The following is a 17,227-nucleotide window of genomic DNA, read 5'->3' on the forward strand; positions in this document are numbered from 1 at the left end:
CATTTGCTTAATGAATTTATTTATCATTCATTAGTAGGTTCTTATTAGATGATTTGTCTTATCTTCAGGGTGGTTAAACTCTGACCTTTTTGAAAGTTAACTCAATAAAATCAGTAGACAATCTGCTTTGAATTTATTTTCTTGGATTGGAATGGTGATGGAGCCAAATTTATTTATTTATTCAAAACATACTTTTAGAATACCTAATATATTTTTGGCACTTCTGTGGACACTGTGGATTACAGTAGTGAATGATAAGTCTTTGCCTACAGGAAAATTGCATTCTAATTGGGGAGATATGTTATGAATAAAAAGATAATACAAGTGAAAAGATAGCACGATATAAGGGAAGAAAAGTATAAGGCTAGAGAGTAACTTGGACTGCCCTTTTATATAGATTTGTCAGAGAAAACTACTTATCACTGAGGAGATGACCCAGTGACATAGACTCAAATATAGGCTGGGAGAAACCATGTGAACATTTGGAGGAAATTATATCAGGCAAAGACTTTAAGTAAGAATAGACTTGGAGAGCCAGAAGGCTGGTGATGAGAGGAGAGTGGTTGAAAGTGAGGATGGGGGAGTATCTAGGAGTCAGGGCATGTAGGACCTTGCAGGCCATGGTAAAGACTATATTTTATTCTGAGTATGACAGGAAGCTCCATATTATTAAAGGAATCACTTTGGCATCTCTGAAGAAGCAGAGAACATAGTGGGCAAGATTGGAAACCAGGAGATGACAAATGATCCAGGAGAGAAATGAATGGGCACCACTTGGGCTTAAATCTCCTTAACAGTAGCAACATGTGCTTGCATGTGGGCAGTTAAAGGATAGGATACGGTTTGTGCCATGGGATTCTGGAAGCTGTTCCACATATGTATCTTATCTTGGATCTCTGACTTCACCTAATGGGTTTGCAAAAAGTCTCATTAAATCTATTATAGGGCAGCCACCTATAGATGCCCTGCCGCTCTCCATTTTTTGAGGTGTTTTTGTGTAATACCCCAAGGGAAAGTTTCTGTATAGTTTTCAAGCAGAATCCTAGGAAAGGAAGACTATTAGTTAGAAGCACTTTAGTTCTCTTTCTGTTTTATATATATATATATATATATACACATATATATATTTTTTAATGAGAGTCCTTTTTTTTTTTTTTTTTTTTTTTTTGCGGTACGCGGGCCTCTCACTGCTGTGGCCACCCCCGTTGCAGAGCACAGGCTCCGGACGCGCAGGCTCAGCGGCCATGGCTCACGGGCCCAGCCGCTCCGCGGCACGTGGGATCCTCCCAGACCGGGGCACGAACCCGTATCCCCTGCATCGGCAGGCGGACTCTCAACCACTGCGCCACCAGGGAAGCCCAATGAGAGTCCTTTTTAAAAAAATTTTATTTTGGGCAGCGTTGGGTCTTCGTTGCTGCACACGAGCTTTCTCTAGTTGCGGCGAGTGGGGGTTACTCCTCATTGTGGCGCACAGGCTTCTCATTGCAGTGGCTTCTCTTGTTGCAGAGCACGAGCTTTAGGCATGCGGGCTTCAGTAGTTGCAGCATACAGGCTCAGTAGTTGTGGCACACGGGCTTAGTTGCTCTGCCACATATGGGATCTTCCTGGACCAGGGATCGAACCCGTGTCCCCTGCATTGGCAGGCAGATTCTTAACCACTGTGCCACCAGGGAAGTCCCTCTTTTGGTTATATTACACAAAAAACTATTTGGATAATTACCATCATTAAAAATTTGCCTAATAATTGAGATAATGTTAAACAAAAACTTTAAAATTTTAGGTTAAAGGTTAAGCTGCTAAAACAAATGTGCCAAATAATACAGTGACTTAAAATTTTTTTAATGCATTTCTTGTCAAAAGATGATGAGGTTCAGTTTGGCATGACCCAGATTAAATCGTACTGTACCTTCATCCCCTAGTTCCTTGTTCTCATCTGTGTCATGGACGCTGAGGCAAAGGCATATGTGTCCCAACTCTGGGGATGGTGGGAGAGGATGTAGAGGGTCAGACATGCTGTGTTTTAAACCCATAACCAGCGACGTCATACATGACCTTCCTGGACATCCTGTTTGGTGATCAGCTTCTAGGAAGGCTGCAAAATGTGGTGTAGCTGGATGGAGTTTGATGGGCAATTAGGAGTTTTGTTTTGGTTTTTTTAACCACAAATACTTTTCATTCCATAGGCAAAGTAAATACCAGATTTTATATGTAAATAATTGTAACTTCTTAATGTTATAATTGACATTTTATTTGACAATAAAAAATTGTTCAGAGAGGTAAATAATAGCTGAAAATAAAGTCTCATAGGTGGTGTGCTGGAGGTAGAGAAGGAAAACATCTTCAGTGATGTTTTCCTCAGCATATAGAATGCTAATTGTATTAGGCAGTGGGCTCAGAAAGATGAATGGTTCCTGCCCTCAAGCTCTTAGTGTGCCTGGTGAGAACAACACAAAAGCAACTGTGTGTAATATAACAATAACATTTTTAGCACAGAGGAAGAAGGGACCAGTCTGGCCCCAGTAGCTGAGAGAAGCCTTTGGCGTGGAAGTGATGCGTTAGTTGAGTCGTGAAAGAAAAATAGAAATATGTGCCCCATACACAGGTGGCCTCCCTATAGGTGTCCCTGGTCTGCAGCAGATTTATCCAAGAGTTGCACCTGACATAGTTAATGAGGAAGGTGTGCGCTGTGAAGACAAAAAATGGTTGTCTTTGCTGGCCTAAATTAGGCCAACAAGATGAATTAAATGGGAAACGAAATAGAAAGATTGTTGAAGAATAAAGGAAGGAGACAGACAGTTACTAAAGTCAAGAAGGGGCGGAGGAGAAAAAGAAAACAATATGTTCCTACAGGTGGAAGTGCAAGGAATTGGTAACAATTATTCTTCTTCTGTTGACAATCACCTGTACCTGTTGTGTAGTCACCAACTTTAGGACAGCTGGGGACATCATCAACTTTCAGTTTCTGACCTTTAGTAATAAATGTATGAAACTATGAAATTGTTTGACCTGACATAATTTTCGTAGCAATCAGAGGATAAAGCTAATTAACATAAATTGAAGACACTGATTGTCTTAGTGATGCAAATAAAGATATGAGGATAGAATCATATTTCAAGTATATGAAGTGAAATATTTTCATACAAGACTTTTCAAAATCAGTAAATATGTACACATGGGAAATGATGCTGTTAACATTATTAATTCGTTTGACAGTTGTATGCTAATATTTTTGCCATTTGTACTAGTTAAATAAGTGTTAGTAAATCAATGCATATTGCATTCAGCAGAATTATTGGGAAGATTGGAGTTCTTGGGGAAATTGATTGTTCATTTTCTCCTACCATACTTGATTTAAGATCATTTTGTTTCTATTATAAAGCTGAATTATGTTAGCATTATCATATATAGTTTTTATGGGAAATTTGATCTATTTATGGATATTTATGATATATTCTTGGCATGCGTGATGATCTGTGTTGCTTTGTTTATTAGTTACTAGGGTATGTGTTATATTTGTGAATTTTTCTTTTTTTAAAGATATGTGTGCCTCCTTTTGATCTTAATGCTGTTGAGAACAGACCCAACTATTGGAATGATCTCATGTCCTTGTACCACTCCTGGGATATTTAGCAACTTCTCAGTGTAAACTGAGCCATTTATATATATTGATTGACTTTTAGGGTGTATTGACCAACAAAACCATTAAAGGTTAACAGGAACACAGGCAAATTCTGGGAGGTGTGGTTGGTGTACCCAGACTAGTTGTCATGTTTTATGTACTGTCTGTAAAAATTCTGGGGGTGTTTGTTCAATTAAAGCTTTGATTAAATAATCAGTGCAGAATTGTTCTAAATGATTCAAGGTTCCTGTTGACATCTCTTGCTTCTTTTATATTTGTCTTTCTTTATGAGAAGAAAAATCAAAGAAACCATTTTTCCCCCTCTCAAAATTGAGACATACAAACAGTTCATAAAGAAAAAACATTCTTACATACTTTTTGTATTGACTTAATTATTTTTAATGTGCAATTAAAACTAGGTTTTAATATCCTTTATTTATAGCTCATTACATATATAAAGCCATATCTGATTTATAAACAGGATAAAAACAAATGTACAAAGTCAGTCAATCTCAAATTGACAATATTAATTTCATATAGTGAATGATATTGAGCTAGAATGGAATGACCGATTGCAAGGTGCTTATGGTTTGAGTGCTGTGGCCCTGGGTCCTTTGAGTTTGGCAACACGTTCCCTATGATGCCTCAATTCTCTTGTCACGTTGTAGTACTTGAACTTTCATAAAGCCTTTTATTATACAATTTTATTATAAAAAACCATGATATCATTTGGCTTTTAATTAATATACATGAGATTATAAAAAACAAATACAAATAAATACAGTGAAATTGCATGAGTGCTCATATAATCCAGAATATGTTTTGCCTTATTTTTAAAAATGATCATCAAAATTAAAACACAAAATTAAAAAATTGTCATAGAAGACTCATGGACAACTTTGAGAATATCTCCACAGACCCCAGGTTGAGAAACACAACATTATACAATTTATTAGACCAAGAGAAAGGAATGTAGTTTTTTTTTTTTTTCTTTTTTTTTTTTTTTTTTTTTTTTTTTTTTTTTTGTGGTACACGGGCCTCTCACTGTTGTGGCCTCTCCCGTTGCAGAGCACAGGCTCCGGACGCGCAGGCTCAGCGGCAATGGCTCACGGGCCTAGCCGCTCCACGGCATGTGGGATCCTCCCAGACCGGGGCACGAACCCGTGTCCCCTGCATTGGCAGGCAGACTCTCAACCACTGCGCCACCAGGGAAGCCCAGGAATGTAGTTTTAATTCACTTACTGCTGCTTAAAAAAGTATTCTCTATTAGCCTTTTAATGTGGTGTTTATAGCAGCCACACTGTAACTGTTTTAAAATATTAACTTTGTTTTACATTTTGCATGCTTATTACTATATATACAAATATGTAGAGCAATAATTATTATCATGGCTTTTATGTTCATTGAAGAATATAGCCATATCTAGATGACTTACATAAATTTGTATTGAATTGAATGTTCTTTATTAATAAAACACAGTGGATTCTGTACCTTTTTAAACATAAATTTGGAAAAATGTATATTTTAACCACATTCTGTTAGATTTTTTTAGAATGTCTATGTAAAGATATGTGAGTGTAAAATTGTGAAAAATGACTTCTCTAATAGTTGAAATTTGTTTCATTTCAGTCCAGGTGGGTTATATTTTAAAAAATGTAATAAAACTTGCTTCAGGACTTGGAATATTTTCTTTAGAAATGCTCTAGGAAACATACAGAAAGTAATCAACTTTGACTTCAGCTATGCTTTAAAAATTCATTTGAGAACTCTTTAATTGGAATTTGTGTGATATTTCTCCATATATCTCTGAATGGTACTTTTCTGAGTGGTGCTTGTGTTCCAATCTAGCTACCAAACTGCTTCACACATAAAATAGCTGAAATACAGTGCATTAGCAGTGACAAATAATAAACTCAATATTCATAATTCAAGGGATTAAGGGAGGGAAATAAAATGAATACAAATGAAAAATTATTGGCAATATTGGTGCTAGAGAAAAGCAGGTTCAATTAGAGGAAAGTGTAGAGAGAGAGACCAGTGACTTAGTTTTGAGAGGTCTTTCTGAGCATTTTATAGAGCTACAGAGGTTGATGTATGAAATGGAGGAATCTGTGAGAAGGAGATTTGCCTGAGGTGGGATAAGCTGAGGGATGGGGTGAACAGTGGCGGGAAAGGGGGATGTCGTAGATGTCCCAAGGACAAAAGGAGGACTTTGCGAGGATCAGCCGGAAACAGATGCACGAGGGAGCCCTAGAGTTTGGCTCTTTTGGTAGATGGAAGGCGGGGAAAGGGTCATGATCATATGTGAATTGGGTCTTATCATTTTCAGAGTGTCTGTTTTAAACCTCTGGTATACAATGCAGCAAAACCATATTTTCAGACAGTCTGCAGTTTGAGACACAATATCATTTGAATGTCGTAGTTTTAAATGGTTCTGACTGTGTGTAGTCACTACCTAAGTTCTTCTGAGTCTGTCTCTCAGCTATCCTGGTTAGCTTCTTTAACAACACAACTCTCTTGCTAATATGCTCGCCTGTCTTACCTGTTGTTGTTCTCCCTCACCTCTGTGGTGGAACTCCAGACCTGGATCAACCCAATTCTTTATTTTAAAAATTTGTTTTTATTTTGCCTACTGTGTTTACTTTGGGTTTTTTTTAACATCTTTATTGGAGTATAATTGCTTTAAATTGTTGTGTTAGTTGCTGCTGTATCACAAAGTGAATCAGCTATACGTATACCTATGTCCCCATATCTCCTCCCTCTTGCGTCTCCCTCCCACCCTCCCTATCCCACCCCTCTAGGTGGACACAAAGCACCGAGCTGGTCTCCCTGTGCTATGCGGCTGCTTCCCACTATCTAGTTTACATTTTGGATCAACCCAGTTCTTTGTTCTCTTCATTCCTGTATCTTAATATGTTGAATCCTGTTGGAGGAAAATTAACTCACTAAGAATATGGGTTTACTACAAATTCATGGTCCCTGATATGCACTGGGGCTTCAGTGCTGTATTTTTTTCTCCTTTAGCATTCCCTTAATAAGTTTTGTCTTCTGCCCTCCAAAGGCCATTTTAAACTTTTGACCTTCCCATTTCCATGCCTCAAGCTTAACAGGGAACATTGATTCAAACCCAGGAACCAACTTTGTGAACAAAATCACTTTCCAACGAGTTGCTAAAACCAAAAATCTGGGCCCATTTCTTCCCTTCCTCCCATTATTCCCTGCATCCATCAATCATCGGTCCCTATACAGTCTACATGAAGTATTTCTCAAATGGTATTATTTATTTTTATCCCCAGTGTCACAACCCTAGATCTTGCAATAATAATTGCGTTGGAAGAATAAGGAAAATGCCTACTTCTACAGAGGATTTAACACTTTTCAATGATTACACATTGAATTTAGGATAAATCTAAACTTAACAGAGCTTAACAAGGCTCTGAAAGATACAGTATATGACACCATACCTTTCCAGGCCATCTCACAACCTTTTTCACCCTGAATTCTTGCTCTATCCATTCTGAACTGCCTTTACTTTCTTAGGCAAATTCCTGATCCAAATAGCAAATTCCATGAGGATTAGGAACTTTGGCAGAAACTATCAAGTGAGTAAAAGCAGGAGGAAATCATAATTACTCTACCATTAATGCCTAGAGTGGAAAGATGTTAAAATGGGAAAAAGTGGAGGCAATAATTAATTATTTCTTTTCTATATAATTCCTTTCCTTTTTATTACACATTCTGTATTCATGTCATGAGTAAATGGTAGGCATCAATTACATTTTCTATTCTTTTAGACCTTGGACTTCTCCTTGATGTAAGATTATTTTCTCTGTCTGGCCTGAATGTTACATAGAGGTACTATTTTAAAATGAACAGTGTCCTTTATAAGATGTGATAAATTTTGATGATGTGCTTGTAAATCACAACGTATGAATATTAAAGAAATGGAAGAACATATTCCTTATCAAGTCTATGAGCACATATGCATAGAGAAATGTAGGATTGAACTAATTTTCTGTGAAATATAGTCTGAAATCACATTAGCCTTGAAAGCTCACAGATTATTGAAATTGTGGTTAATTTGAGCCTGAATTAAATGGATTAAACAATTCTCCATTTCATTCTGCTTGCAAATACACAGTCTTAAAATGACGAAATATTGATTGAAACCCACTTGTGAAGAAAATGGGAATGAGAAAAATGATTATTCTGAGTAATGATATTTATTCCTTCATTTGGAGAAAATTATTTGAAAGGAAATGTGTTAGTAAATGTTTTCTAGCTCACTGTCAGATAACTGTTTTGAAAATTAGATACTACTTTGTACTTTTTTAAAATAGAATTCTGTTTTAAAATATGAACATATATTCTCTGTTTTAGAGAGTAATAATACATTTTACTCTTGAATATAAATGGTATACTTTTATCTTTTGAAGAAAGATTTCTCTTCTTTTAATAACATCACATCACCTCCACTTTCCTGCTATTGAAAGGAATATCTCACAATTGAATGGACTTAATATAGCATCATATTTAAATGAGAATTATCTCAATTTCATATCCAATAAATAGTCACTGTCTTATAAAGTTACATTTCTGGAAGCTTCTTATGTTAGATGAAAATACTTTGCATTCCTGAAAGATTTCCTTTCAAAACGATAGTTTTAGTATTATTTCAGATCTTAAGCAGTTTTAGTATAACTGATTCTTTTCACAGGTATTTATTTACCTGGATGCATGGCTGGTACATGGCCAAAAGAAGAAACAATTCATTAGAGATAAATTTTTACCTTTTTGGTGGCTCTCTATGTGTGTACAAGAAAAACCAAAAACGTGTGTATGATGTCTGTGTATGTACAAAATATGTGATTTTAACTTACGTGTTTAAAAGTAAAATGCAGGTATTTTAGGTAATTATCTCTTTCTGTGGGAAATTCTATATATTCTGAAGAACAGGTCATTCATCCCCAATTTTAATAAACTGTTTCCTCAGGTATTATAATTGATTTTTAAAGTAGTTACATTTTCTGATATTGATTCGACCAGGGTTTGCATAGTAATATCATCGCCGCTGAAAAACATGCTTTCTCTTGTGTTCTCTTTCATGTAATTTTCTTTGACATGGCCCTGAGGTTGCCTCTGATTGTTATGTTTTTACTATAATTGGGACACCAACGCTGTCTTTGTCATACAAACATAATTTTCTTAGATGGACACACTGGCAGTTTGTGAAGCAAGTGCTAATTTACTCTATAGAACATAGTCTTTGATCAGTTTTGACTAATGTTTATTTTTGTGTCATGGGCTTTTGGTCATGAAATTCTACTAAGTCGCAGACTGCTTTTTTTTCCAATATGGTTTATTACAGGATATTGAATATAGTTCCCCGTGCTATACAATAGGACCTTGTTGTTTAAACATCCCATATATAATAGTTTGTATCTGCTAGTCCCAAACTCCCCATCCATCCCTCCCCTGCCTCCCCCCATGGTCTGTTTTCTATGTCTGTGAGTCTGTTTCTGTTTCATAGATAGGTTCATTTATGTCATATTTTAGATTCCACATATAAGTGACATCATATGGTATTTGTCTTTCTTCACAGACTGCTTTGGAATGATTTTCCAGAATGAGTACATAAAAATTTTACCGAAGTTTTTTTCATTATTTATGCATACATGTTTTTATTTTACCATTCTAAAATTTAAAGTTTTTACTTGCATCTAAACCAAATATATGTGTGTTATATATAAACCAAATATATGTGTGTACCGTTTTATATTACATAAATATTTGTTGCATTTTCTTATTTTATCATTACTATTTATGTATGATATTTTTTCCTGGACTATGAATTTCTTTGCCTTAAGGAACATATCTTCCTCATTTTTGCACCTGCCGACTTGACCTCAGTATAGGACACATAGCAGATACTATATAACTTGAATCAATGGCAGGATACTTAGATATTAAAATAACTTTAAATTAGTACCAAAATAATAATTCGTTCATGTAATAAATAACTAGTGGGAAAAAGCAAACACTGTTGTTCTAAATGAATATGTATACATACATTTGTTTCACTTCTTCAGGCTTTGTCCCCAGCTCAGTTATCCTCATGTTAGAGGAGTATCATGGCCTGACCATGATTGTATGGGTTATGTATTGTGCTTGATGTCAGAAAGAAAACGAATTTTAGAGATTTGTGCCTGTGTAAGACTATTAAATAGTTGATAAAATAGTTCTAAGAAGGTGCAAAGATTAATATGGATTGGGTGAGTGACACATGATTTAATTTTTTCTTCAGTTGAAAAACTGTAGGTTATATGAAATACATGTTAAAATTTTTTCCTTTTGGATAATAATAGAAATTATAAATCTACACTCAGACACCTATGGTAGAATAAGAATATAACATTGAATAAAAATAATATCTATCTTCCGTTTGATAATTTTCCATCAAAAAGCCAATGAAAACAAGGTGAACCCTGTAATAGCAATAATCAAATTGTCCTTTGTGTTTGGTTCATAGAACTTTATTTGAGTGATTATGAATTCTTAAGTGACTGAGATTTCTAGATATTTCCTCTAATTGCTCGCTGTTGCTTATACTTATCTTCAAAATGATTATTTTTGCATCTGAGTAAGACTATTAAGTGTTCTGGGGTTTCCAAATTAACCAACACGAGATATAATATATTTTTTTAATAAATTAATTTATTTTTATTTTTGGCTGCATTGGGTCTTTGTTGCTGCATGCGGGCTTTCTCTAGTTGCGGCTACTCTTTGTTGCGGTATGCGGACTTCTCATTGTGGTGGCTTCTATTGTTGTGGAGCACAGGGTCTAGGTGGACGGGCTTCAGTAGTTGTGGCACGTGGGCTCAGTAGTTGTGGCTCGTGGGCTCTAGAGCGCAAGCTCAGGAGTTGTGGCGCACAGGCTTAGTTGCTCCGCGGCATGTGGGATCTTCCCGGACCAGGGCTGAAACCCATGTCCCTGCATTGGCAGGTGGATTCTTAACCTCTGCACCACCAGGGAAGTCCCAACACTAGATATAATATTAATGAGGAATATTTTTTAATGAAACATTCTCAAATATTTTCATATTAAATCAACCCCATCTTTTGCTATGAGCTAATATTTCATTTTTCATTAGCTTATTTATTAGAAGTCTTAGCTGAAACATATTTACCCACTCATTTTCATATTTATAAAAATAAATATATATATTTTAAAATTTAGAAGTAACAATGGAAAATTTTACTGGAGTGACATTTAGCCCCAGAGACTACTAAAAAAGATATTTTTCTCTATTGGTCATATAAAACTTTTGTCTTCAGAGCAACTTTGGTGTGGTTAGTATCGTATCTAAACATTGAGGAGTAGCTCCAAGAAGGGAGGTTAACAAGGCCAAATGGGCACCATCTATTGGTGATACAGACATAGTGCAGCTTAATTTGACTGAAGATTGTCTTCAAGGCAGTGGTTAACAGCTCAGATGCCTGCAGGAACCAGGCAGATAATATAAGTGGAGACATGGATGAGAGAAAAATCAATTATCTGTATATATCACATCTCTGTGGTTATGGAACTATGGTGTAAGCACATGACAAAATAAACAGGATGTAGAAGAATATATTTTAAACCCAGAAGGAAAGAAAAATGCAAGCTCTGTTATAAATAGCCCTAGGGAATAGCAACTTCATGGCAAACCCAGCAGCTGATCATTGGGTTCAGTTGATTGTTGTCATTCAAGAACACAGACCCACTGTGGCTAGACCTTCCAGTTTTTCAAGAGAACCTGGAAATCTGAATTTGCATATGAAATCTTCTAAGTTTAGTATGTTGGCTCATTTTTTTTTTAAGTGTGACATGACCCCACCTTAAATACATCTTGGGGCTACATTTAGCCATTGTGAGATCCTTCTTTTAAAGAAAGTCTTGAATTTATTGATTTCATTTCTTTCAGAGGACAGAAAAATTTTGGACATCTCCCAGCAACGTTGTGAAGTAAGACAGGATTATAAAGTTACTGAATCATTTTGCTAGATTGGGTTTTGGTTGAAAATTCTTTTTATTCAACACTATTTAAGATGCCAAGGCTATAGCTGTAAATAGGACAAACTCTTCTCGTTGGTCTCTCCCAGTGCTGTACCTTAAACAGGACACCCAGTAATGCGATCCCAGAGCATGGCCACTTTCTGCAGGGTTTACACTGAGATATTTGGATATAACGTTTAGTGTTTGTCTTGGTTCTTGAGCTCCATATAATAGAATTTAAGTTCTTGATTGATATTACTTTGATTTATCTTTCTTGTAACTTTCTACTGGGCAACTTAGGGCTCTTAAAAAATTGCACTAAATTAGAGTTTGCAATATAGGGCAGGATAAAACACTGAGAGAGTTGTTTGTTACTGTCTTTCCCCAGAGCCCTTAACCTTGACCACATCTTTCCCCATCTGCACAGAGGAAGGGAATAGAGAGAAAAAGGAGGCATGATCAGGATTCAGAACCCTTTGAACTTGTTCAAAAAGTAGGAGAGGCAGAGTGAAATGAAAGGAACCTCAAATAGCAGTGTGGCCTGATTCCTTCTCTCAGGCCTCCTCTGTTTACTAGCTTGAACAGTCACATTCAAAGCCAAGCCATAGTCCTTCCATTTGCCCCGTGGATCCCTACTGACCCTGTAGCTCTCTGACCTGATCTATGACCACTTTCTCACTTGTTCTTTCTGTTTCAGCTCCCCTGGTCTCCTCTACGTTCCTCAGTCACATCACCTATGATCCCCCTTACGCCACTGTACTGGTGCCCTTTCTGCCTGAAATAGTATGCTCACAGATATCCACTTAGTTTCAACCTCTTATGTGTCATTGCTAAAATGTCACTTTCTTAGGTCTATCTTTTTTTTGGGGGGGGGGCTGTGCTGCGGCATGCGGGATCTTAGTTCCCCAACCAGGGATTGAACCCGTGCCCCCTGCAGTGGAAGTCTGTGTGGAGTCTTAACCACTGGACCACCAGGGAAGTCCCTTTTGGGACTATTCTGATCGTCCCATTGAGAATTACATCCCCTGCACTCCCAATCCCCTCTATTTTGCTCTATTCCCCCATCAAATAGCACTCAATACCTTTTAACATAATACATAATTATTACATTTATTGCATATCCTCTGCTAAAACGTAAGTACTCTGATAGAGATCTTTGTCTTGTTTGATTACTGATGTATCAGAAAACAGTGTGTGTGATGTATAGAAACTCAATATATATTTTTTTAAAATAAAAGAATGTTGAACTTCTTAGATCCTCACTTAGATCTGGCATACTTCCCACAGCTTGCTGTAATTGCCCATGAAAAGGTTTCTTGCAACAAATTTTATCATGTGTAGGCTTTTGATCTTAACTGTTTCCTTCAACAGTTAACCCAACATATAACTAAATATGTAATTATTTTATTTTTCTGCACACTTGACAGATTCCCCCTTTAGCATAAAAGCTCCAAAGGGACAAGTCTTTGTCTTTGTTTTTCAGTGTTGTGTTCCCAACCCTAAACACAATGTCTGGCGCATGATAGTTGCTTAGTAAAAATGTTGTTGAATGAATAATTAAGCAAATTTAAGCCGTGGAATTCATATGGCATAATAATAGTAAGTTGGTTTGTAGTCAATTATTATAATCCAGATGTCTGTTATTATTGTCACCATCTAAACTCTTACCACCATCATCAAATATGTATTTCTCAGACTTCTATAATCCACTAGAGGTGGGGGGGCAGTGATCATCTTCTTGCATTACTGTCGTAACTGAGAAGTTTAGTGAATTATCACAGAGAACACTTTGCTGATCTGATGATGTTGTTATAGGTCTCTAAGCTGGCTGGTGTTTTGGTCAAGCATGATGTCAAGAAGGGTGACACCGTGGTTATCTACATGCCCATGATCCCCCAGGCGATGTACACCATGCTGGCGTGTGCTAGGATAGGAGCCATCCATAGTCTCATATTTGGGGGATTTGCATCCAGAGAACTAAGCAGTCGCATTGATCATGCAAAGGTAAGTGCTTTATTTGGAGAAATCAAGTAGTAGCTGCATATAGTACAGCTGTATTTATCTGTGGATGAACCATTGAAGAGTGATCTGTACTTATTAGATCCTCCTATCAAATGAGATAAAGTTTACTTTTAATTTGGTGTACACTATTATCCAAAATTTTATTTTCGAGTCAGTCCTATGTGGTAGACATCTTTCTAGATACTGTGAAGAATATAACATATAAGGTGCAAGCCTTTCAAGTTAACTTGCCATATATTTGTGTAAGACATTTAAGAAAAATAATAACTAATTTACTCATTCAACGTGTATTTATTAAGCTTCCACTCTATGCCTGGTACTGTCCTTGGAACTGGTTAAGAAATGATGCTTAGCAAATGGATGGGACACATGACTAGTTTTATAATCTATATATTTCCAGGAATGGTGGTATAGCACAGTGGTTAAGAGGGTGTGTTAGGGACAGGTGAAGTTACACGTTTAGATGGGGTACTAAAATCACAAACTTGAAAGGCTGTTGTGAAATATCGTTGAGATATTGGGTTTAAAACACTAACACAGTGCCTGGCATATAACACTCATTAAAAAAAAAGGTTAGCTGTTATGATTCTATGAATTTAGAGCAGGAATCAGCAAACTTTTCTGTAAGTTACGAGATAGTAAATATTTTAGGCATTTCGGGTTACATGGTTTCTGTTGCAACTAAGCTGTGCTGTTGTAGCACAAAAACAGCCTTAGTAGACACTGCAGGAACTAAGGGCAAAGCAGTGTTCCAACAACACTTCACAGAATGTAATTTGGGCAGAGTTTGGCTCTGAATCATAGTTTGCAGATCCCTGATTTAGAGGCAGGAATAATATCTTTTAGTTGGGGTGGCTGAAGGCGGCTTCCTGAAGGAGGTGAGATTTGAGTTACGTCTTGGCTAAGATTCAGCTAGTTGAAGAGAATGACATAGTGGGGTCCAAAAGGCTAGAAAAAGAATAAGAGTCTAGCATGAGAGTCAGAAAAGGGTAAAAATTCATTTAAAGGACAGCAAATAGACCAATGTGATTGAAGATGGAGAGAAGGTGAGCTTGAAAAGGCAGTTATTGTCTGAATTGCATCCTGTAGAGGCCGACCGGTCAAATTTTTGAGCAGGTGACTGTCATGTTTTAAGCAATGTTAAGAGGAGGCAAGTCTTGCAATATGATGTGAGTGGGAGAGAGGTTAGAACGAGAACCTTTGGTAGGTGGTCTCTTTGTGAATCAGTGGCTAGTGGGCAATGTGCAGGAGAGGAACAGCAGTGGGAAGCTTAAAGAAGGAAGGTCATTATGGGAGTAGGAGATGACTGACCTTTACAGAGTTTTATAAGCCCAGGATGAGAAACATTCTTAACAAAAAAAAAGGGAACTAATATATATTGAGGGTCCCCAGAGTACTAGGCATGGAGTGAGGTTTTACATATCTGACTTCATCTGGTAATAGATCAGTTATTAGAACTAGGAAGCTGGTTTGCACACTAACTGGCTGGATTCTCTTTTTTCTCTCTTTTTAAAAACATGTTGAGTTAGTGGTTATGAAGTGAAATCTAGGGGGGAATATCAGTCACTGATCTGCAAATCAGTGGGCAGTTGGCGACTTCTCTGAGGAAGCTATAGACTCTAGCTTTTCAGCTACAGAAATCTTAAACACCATTTGGGCAAAGGTATGAGATATATTGTTTCTTTTTTAAAAGATTTTATATGATGTGGAAAAATTTATATATATATATATATATATATATATATATATATAAAATAAGAATTTATAAAACTTATGCTGTATCACTGGAGGAGTTTTAATCCATAAGACACACACACATAGACACCTTCCCCACCCCCAACCTTGTTAAGGAGTTTAGGCAGTAAGTGCATATTCTTATGGGCGGGACCATTGAGCAAGTCCAATTAATGGCAAGGAGATGGAGAGAGAGATACATACCTGAGATATTTGGATGATAATTGAAACCAGGGATGATTTTGATGTCGTAATTTTCAACTAATTAGGCCAAAGAAAAAGTTTTATTTTAACAGATGAAGATGGGAAGAATGTAGTCCACTTGAGATGGAATAAAACCTCCAATAAAAGGCTGTTAATAGAAATGTGAAAGGGATTATTTTCTAGAGGAAGACTCTAATTTTGACTTTATTAAATTATTCAACTTTTGATATATTCTATATATGTTTTTAATTTGATGTGTAACTTACTTTCATTTATTCAGAATTCAGAATTCTAATCTTAGGGAATGTTATCTGGAGTTATTTTTGTACATATTTCAGATATTAAAATGTGAATTATATTCAAATGCCTGACCTTTAAAAATATTTAAAAAGGATACAAGATTTACTTTTTCATTTCTTTCCTTTTTTTTTTTTTTTTTGCTGTTAAAAGGCAGCTTGAAATAGTGGAAAGAGGAAGATTCTGAAATCAGTCAGTACGTCAGTACTGGCCCTCTTTCTGATTCCAACACTTCTAACCTGGAGCAAGCTATGCAACTGCACTGAGCCTCAGCTCCATGAATATTAAATGATATTAAAAACCAGAAAGTGCTATATATGCATATATTTGACATTATATAAACATTCCCTAGATGAAATGTATTGTAACTAGAAATCAAAATTCAGGAATAGGTGCACTATGTTGGACTGATTATCTTTCTCCTGAGTAATTTATTATCTGTTTCCTTTGCTTTGGATTTCTCCGTGAAGAAACAGTGTACTTAAAAGAACAAAGATATGTTTGTTTTGCAGATTAACGAGAATTTTGGTTCAGTGCCACAAATATTTGTTGAGAGCTTATGGTATGGCAAGCATTGTAACAGGCATAGGAGACAGGGAGGTAACAGGGTCCAAATTTGGCCTTGGAGAGCTTCCTGTGCAGAGGTGGGGACAAAGGAACACTTTGACTATAGTTGGATATCTGAGGCCTGCTCAGAATCTACCAGTGAAGGAAGATTGATCCTAAGCCTTTTCGCTGCACCTGTGCGTATCTTGAAGAATGACTAGCAAGTTGTCAGGTAAAGAAGAGTGCCAAGTGTGTCTTAATGACGGGGGCATGTTCAGGCTTTGTGGGGCTTGAAACTTAAATGAGGGCCCTTTTAAGAAAAATATGACAAAATTACAATATAAAATTTGGTGAAAGTGAGTATGTATTTGGAATGAGAAAAGAATCATAAAATAATTATTGGAGATTCAGGTCTCTTCCTTCTGAGGTCTCTCTAGGTGTTGAAGCAGAGATGCTTACATAAAAAACTTTAGAAATGCTTCCTAATAGCAGTCAGGCTGGGTCTCCCCCCGCTAAGAAATGCTACAACTTCAGCAACAACCAGCTGTTATGCAGGCCTCTGCAAGTGAGGGGGCCCTAGGCTTCCATTTCACTGGTTCATGGCAAATTGACATCTACCTGATTTAATGAATTCTTTTGAAAGTATTTTTTAACAGCTCATGTTTATTAGCCAGAAGCATCATTAAGTGTGGAATTCTGAACAGGTAAGTGAGATTTATGTGGAAGTGGTTAGGGCTATAACATTTAAAAATAGCTTATTGGTTTTCAGG

The 17,227-nt window shown here is 36.6% G+C and overlaps 1 protein-coding gene across 1 annotated transcript in view; it reads left to right on the forward strand.

The window, feature by feature from the left end:
• Positions 1-17,227, forward strand: part of ACSS3 (acyl-CoA synthetase short chain family member 3) — a gene marked incomplete at both ends in the record, with an annotated part of 153,865 nt that overhangs the window by 40,873 nt on the left and 95,765 nt on the right. The window contains one exon of the mRNA XM_079714394.1: positions 13,470-13,658. Within this exon, the coding sequence (XP_079570520.1) occupies positions 13,470-13,658 (189 nt within the window). The remainder of the gene's footprint in view (positions 1-13,469; positions 13,659-17,227) is intronic.

The sequence above is a fragment of the Hyperoodon ampullatus genome (assembly GCF_949752795.1).
Source record: "Hyperoodon ampullatus genome assembly, chromosome: 11".
Lineage (NCBI taxonomy): Eukaryota > Metazoa > Chordata > Mammalia > Artiodactyla > Ziphiidae > Hyperoodon > Hyperoodon ampullatus.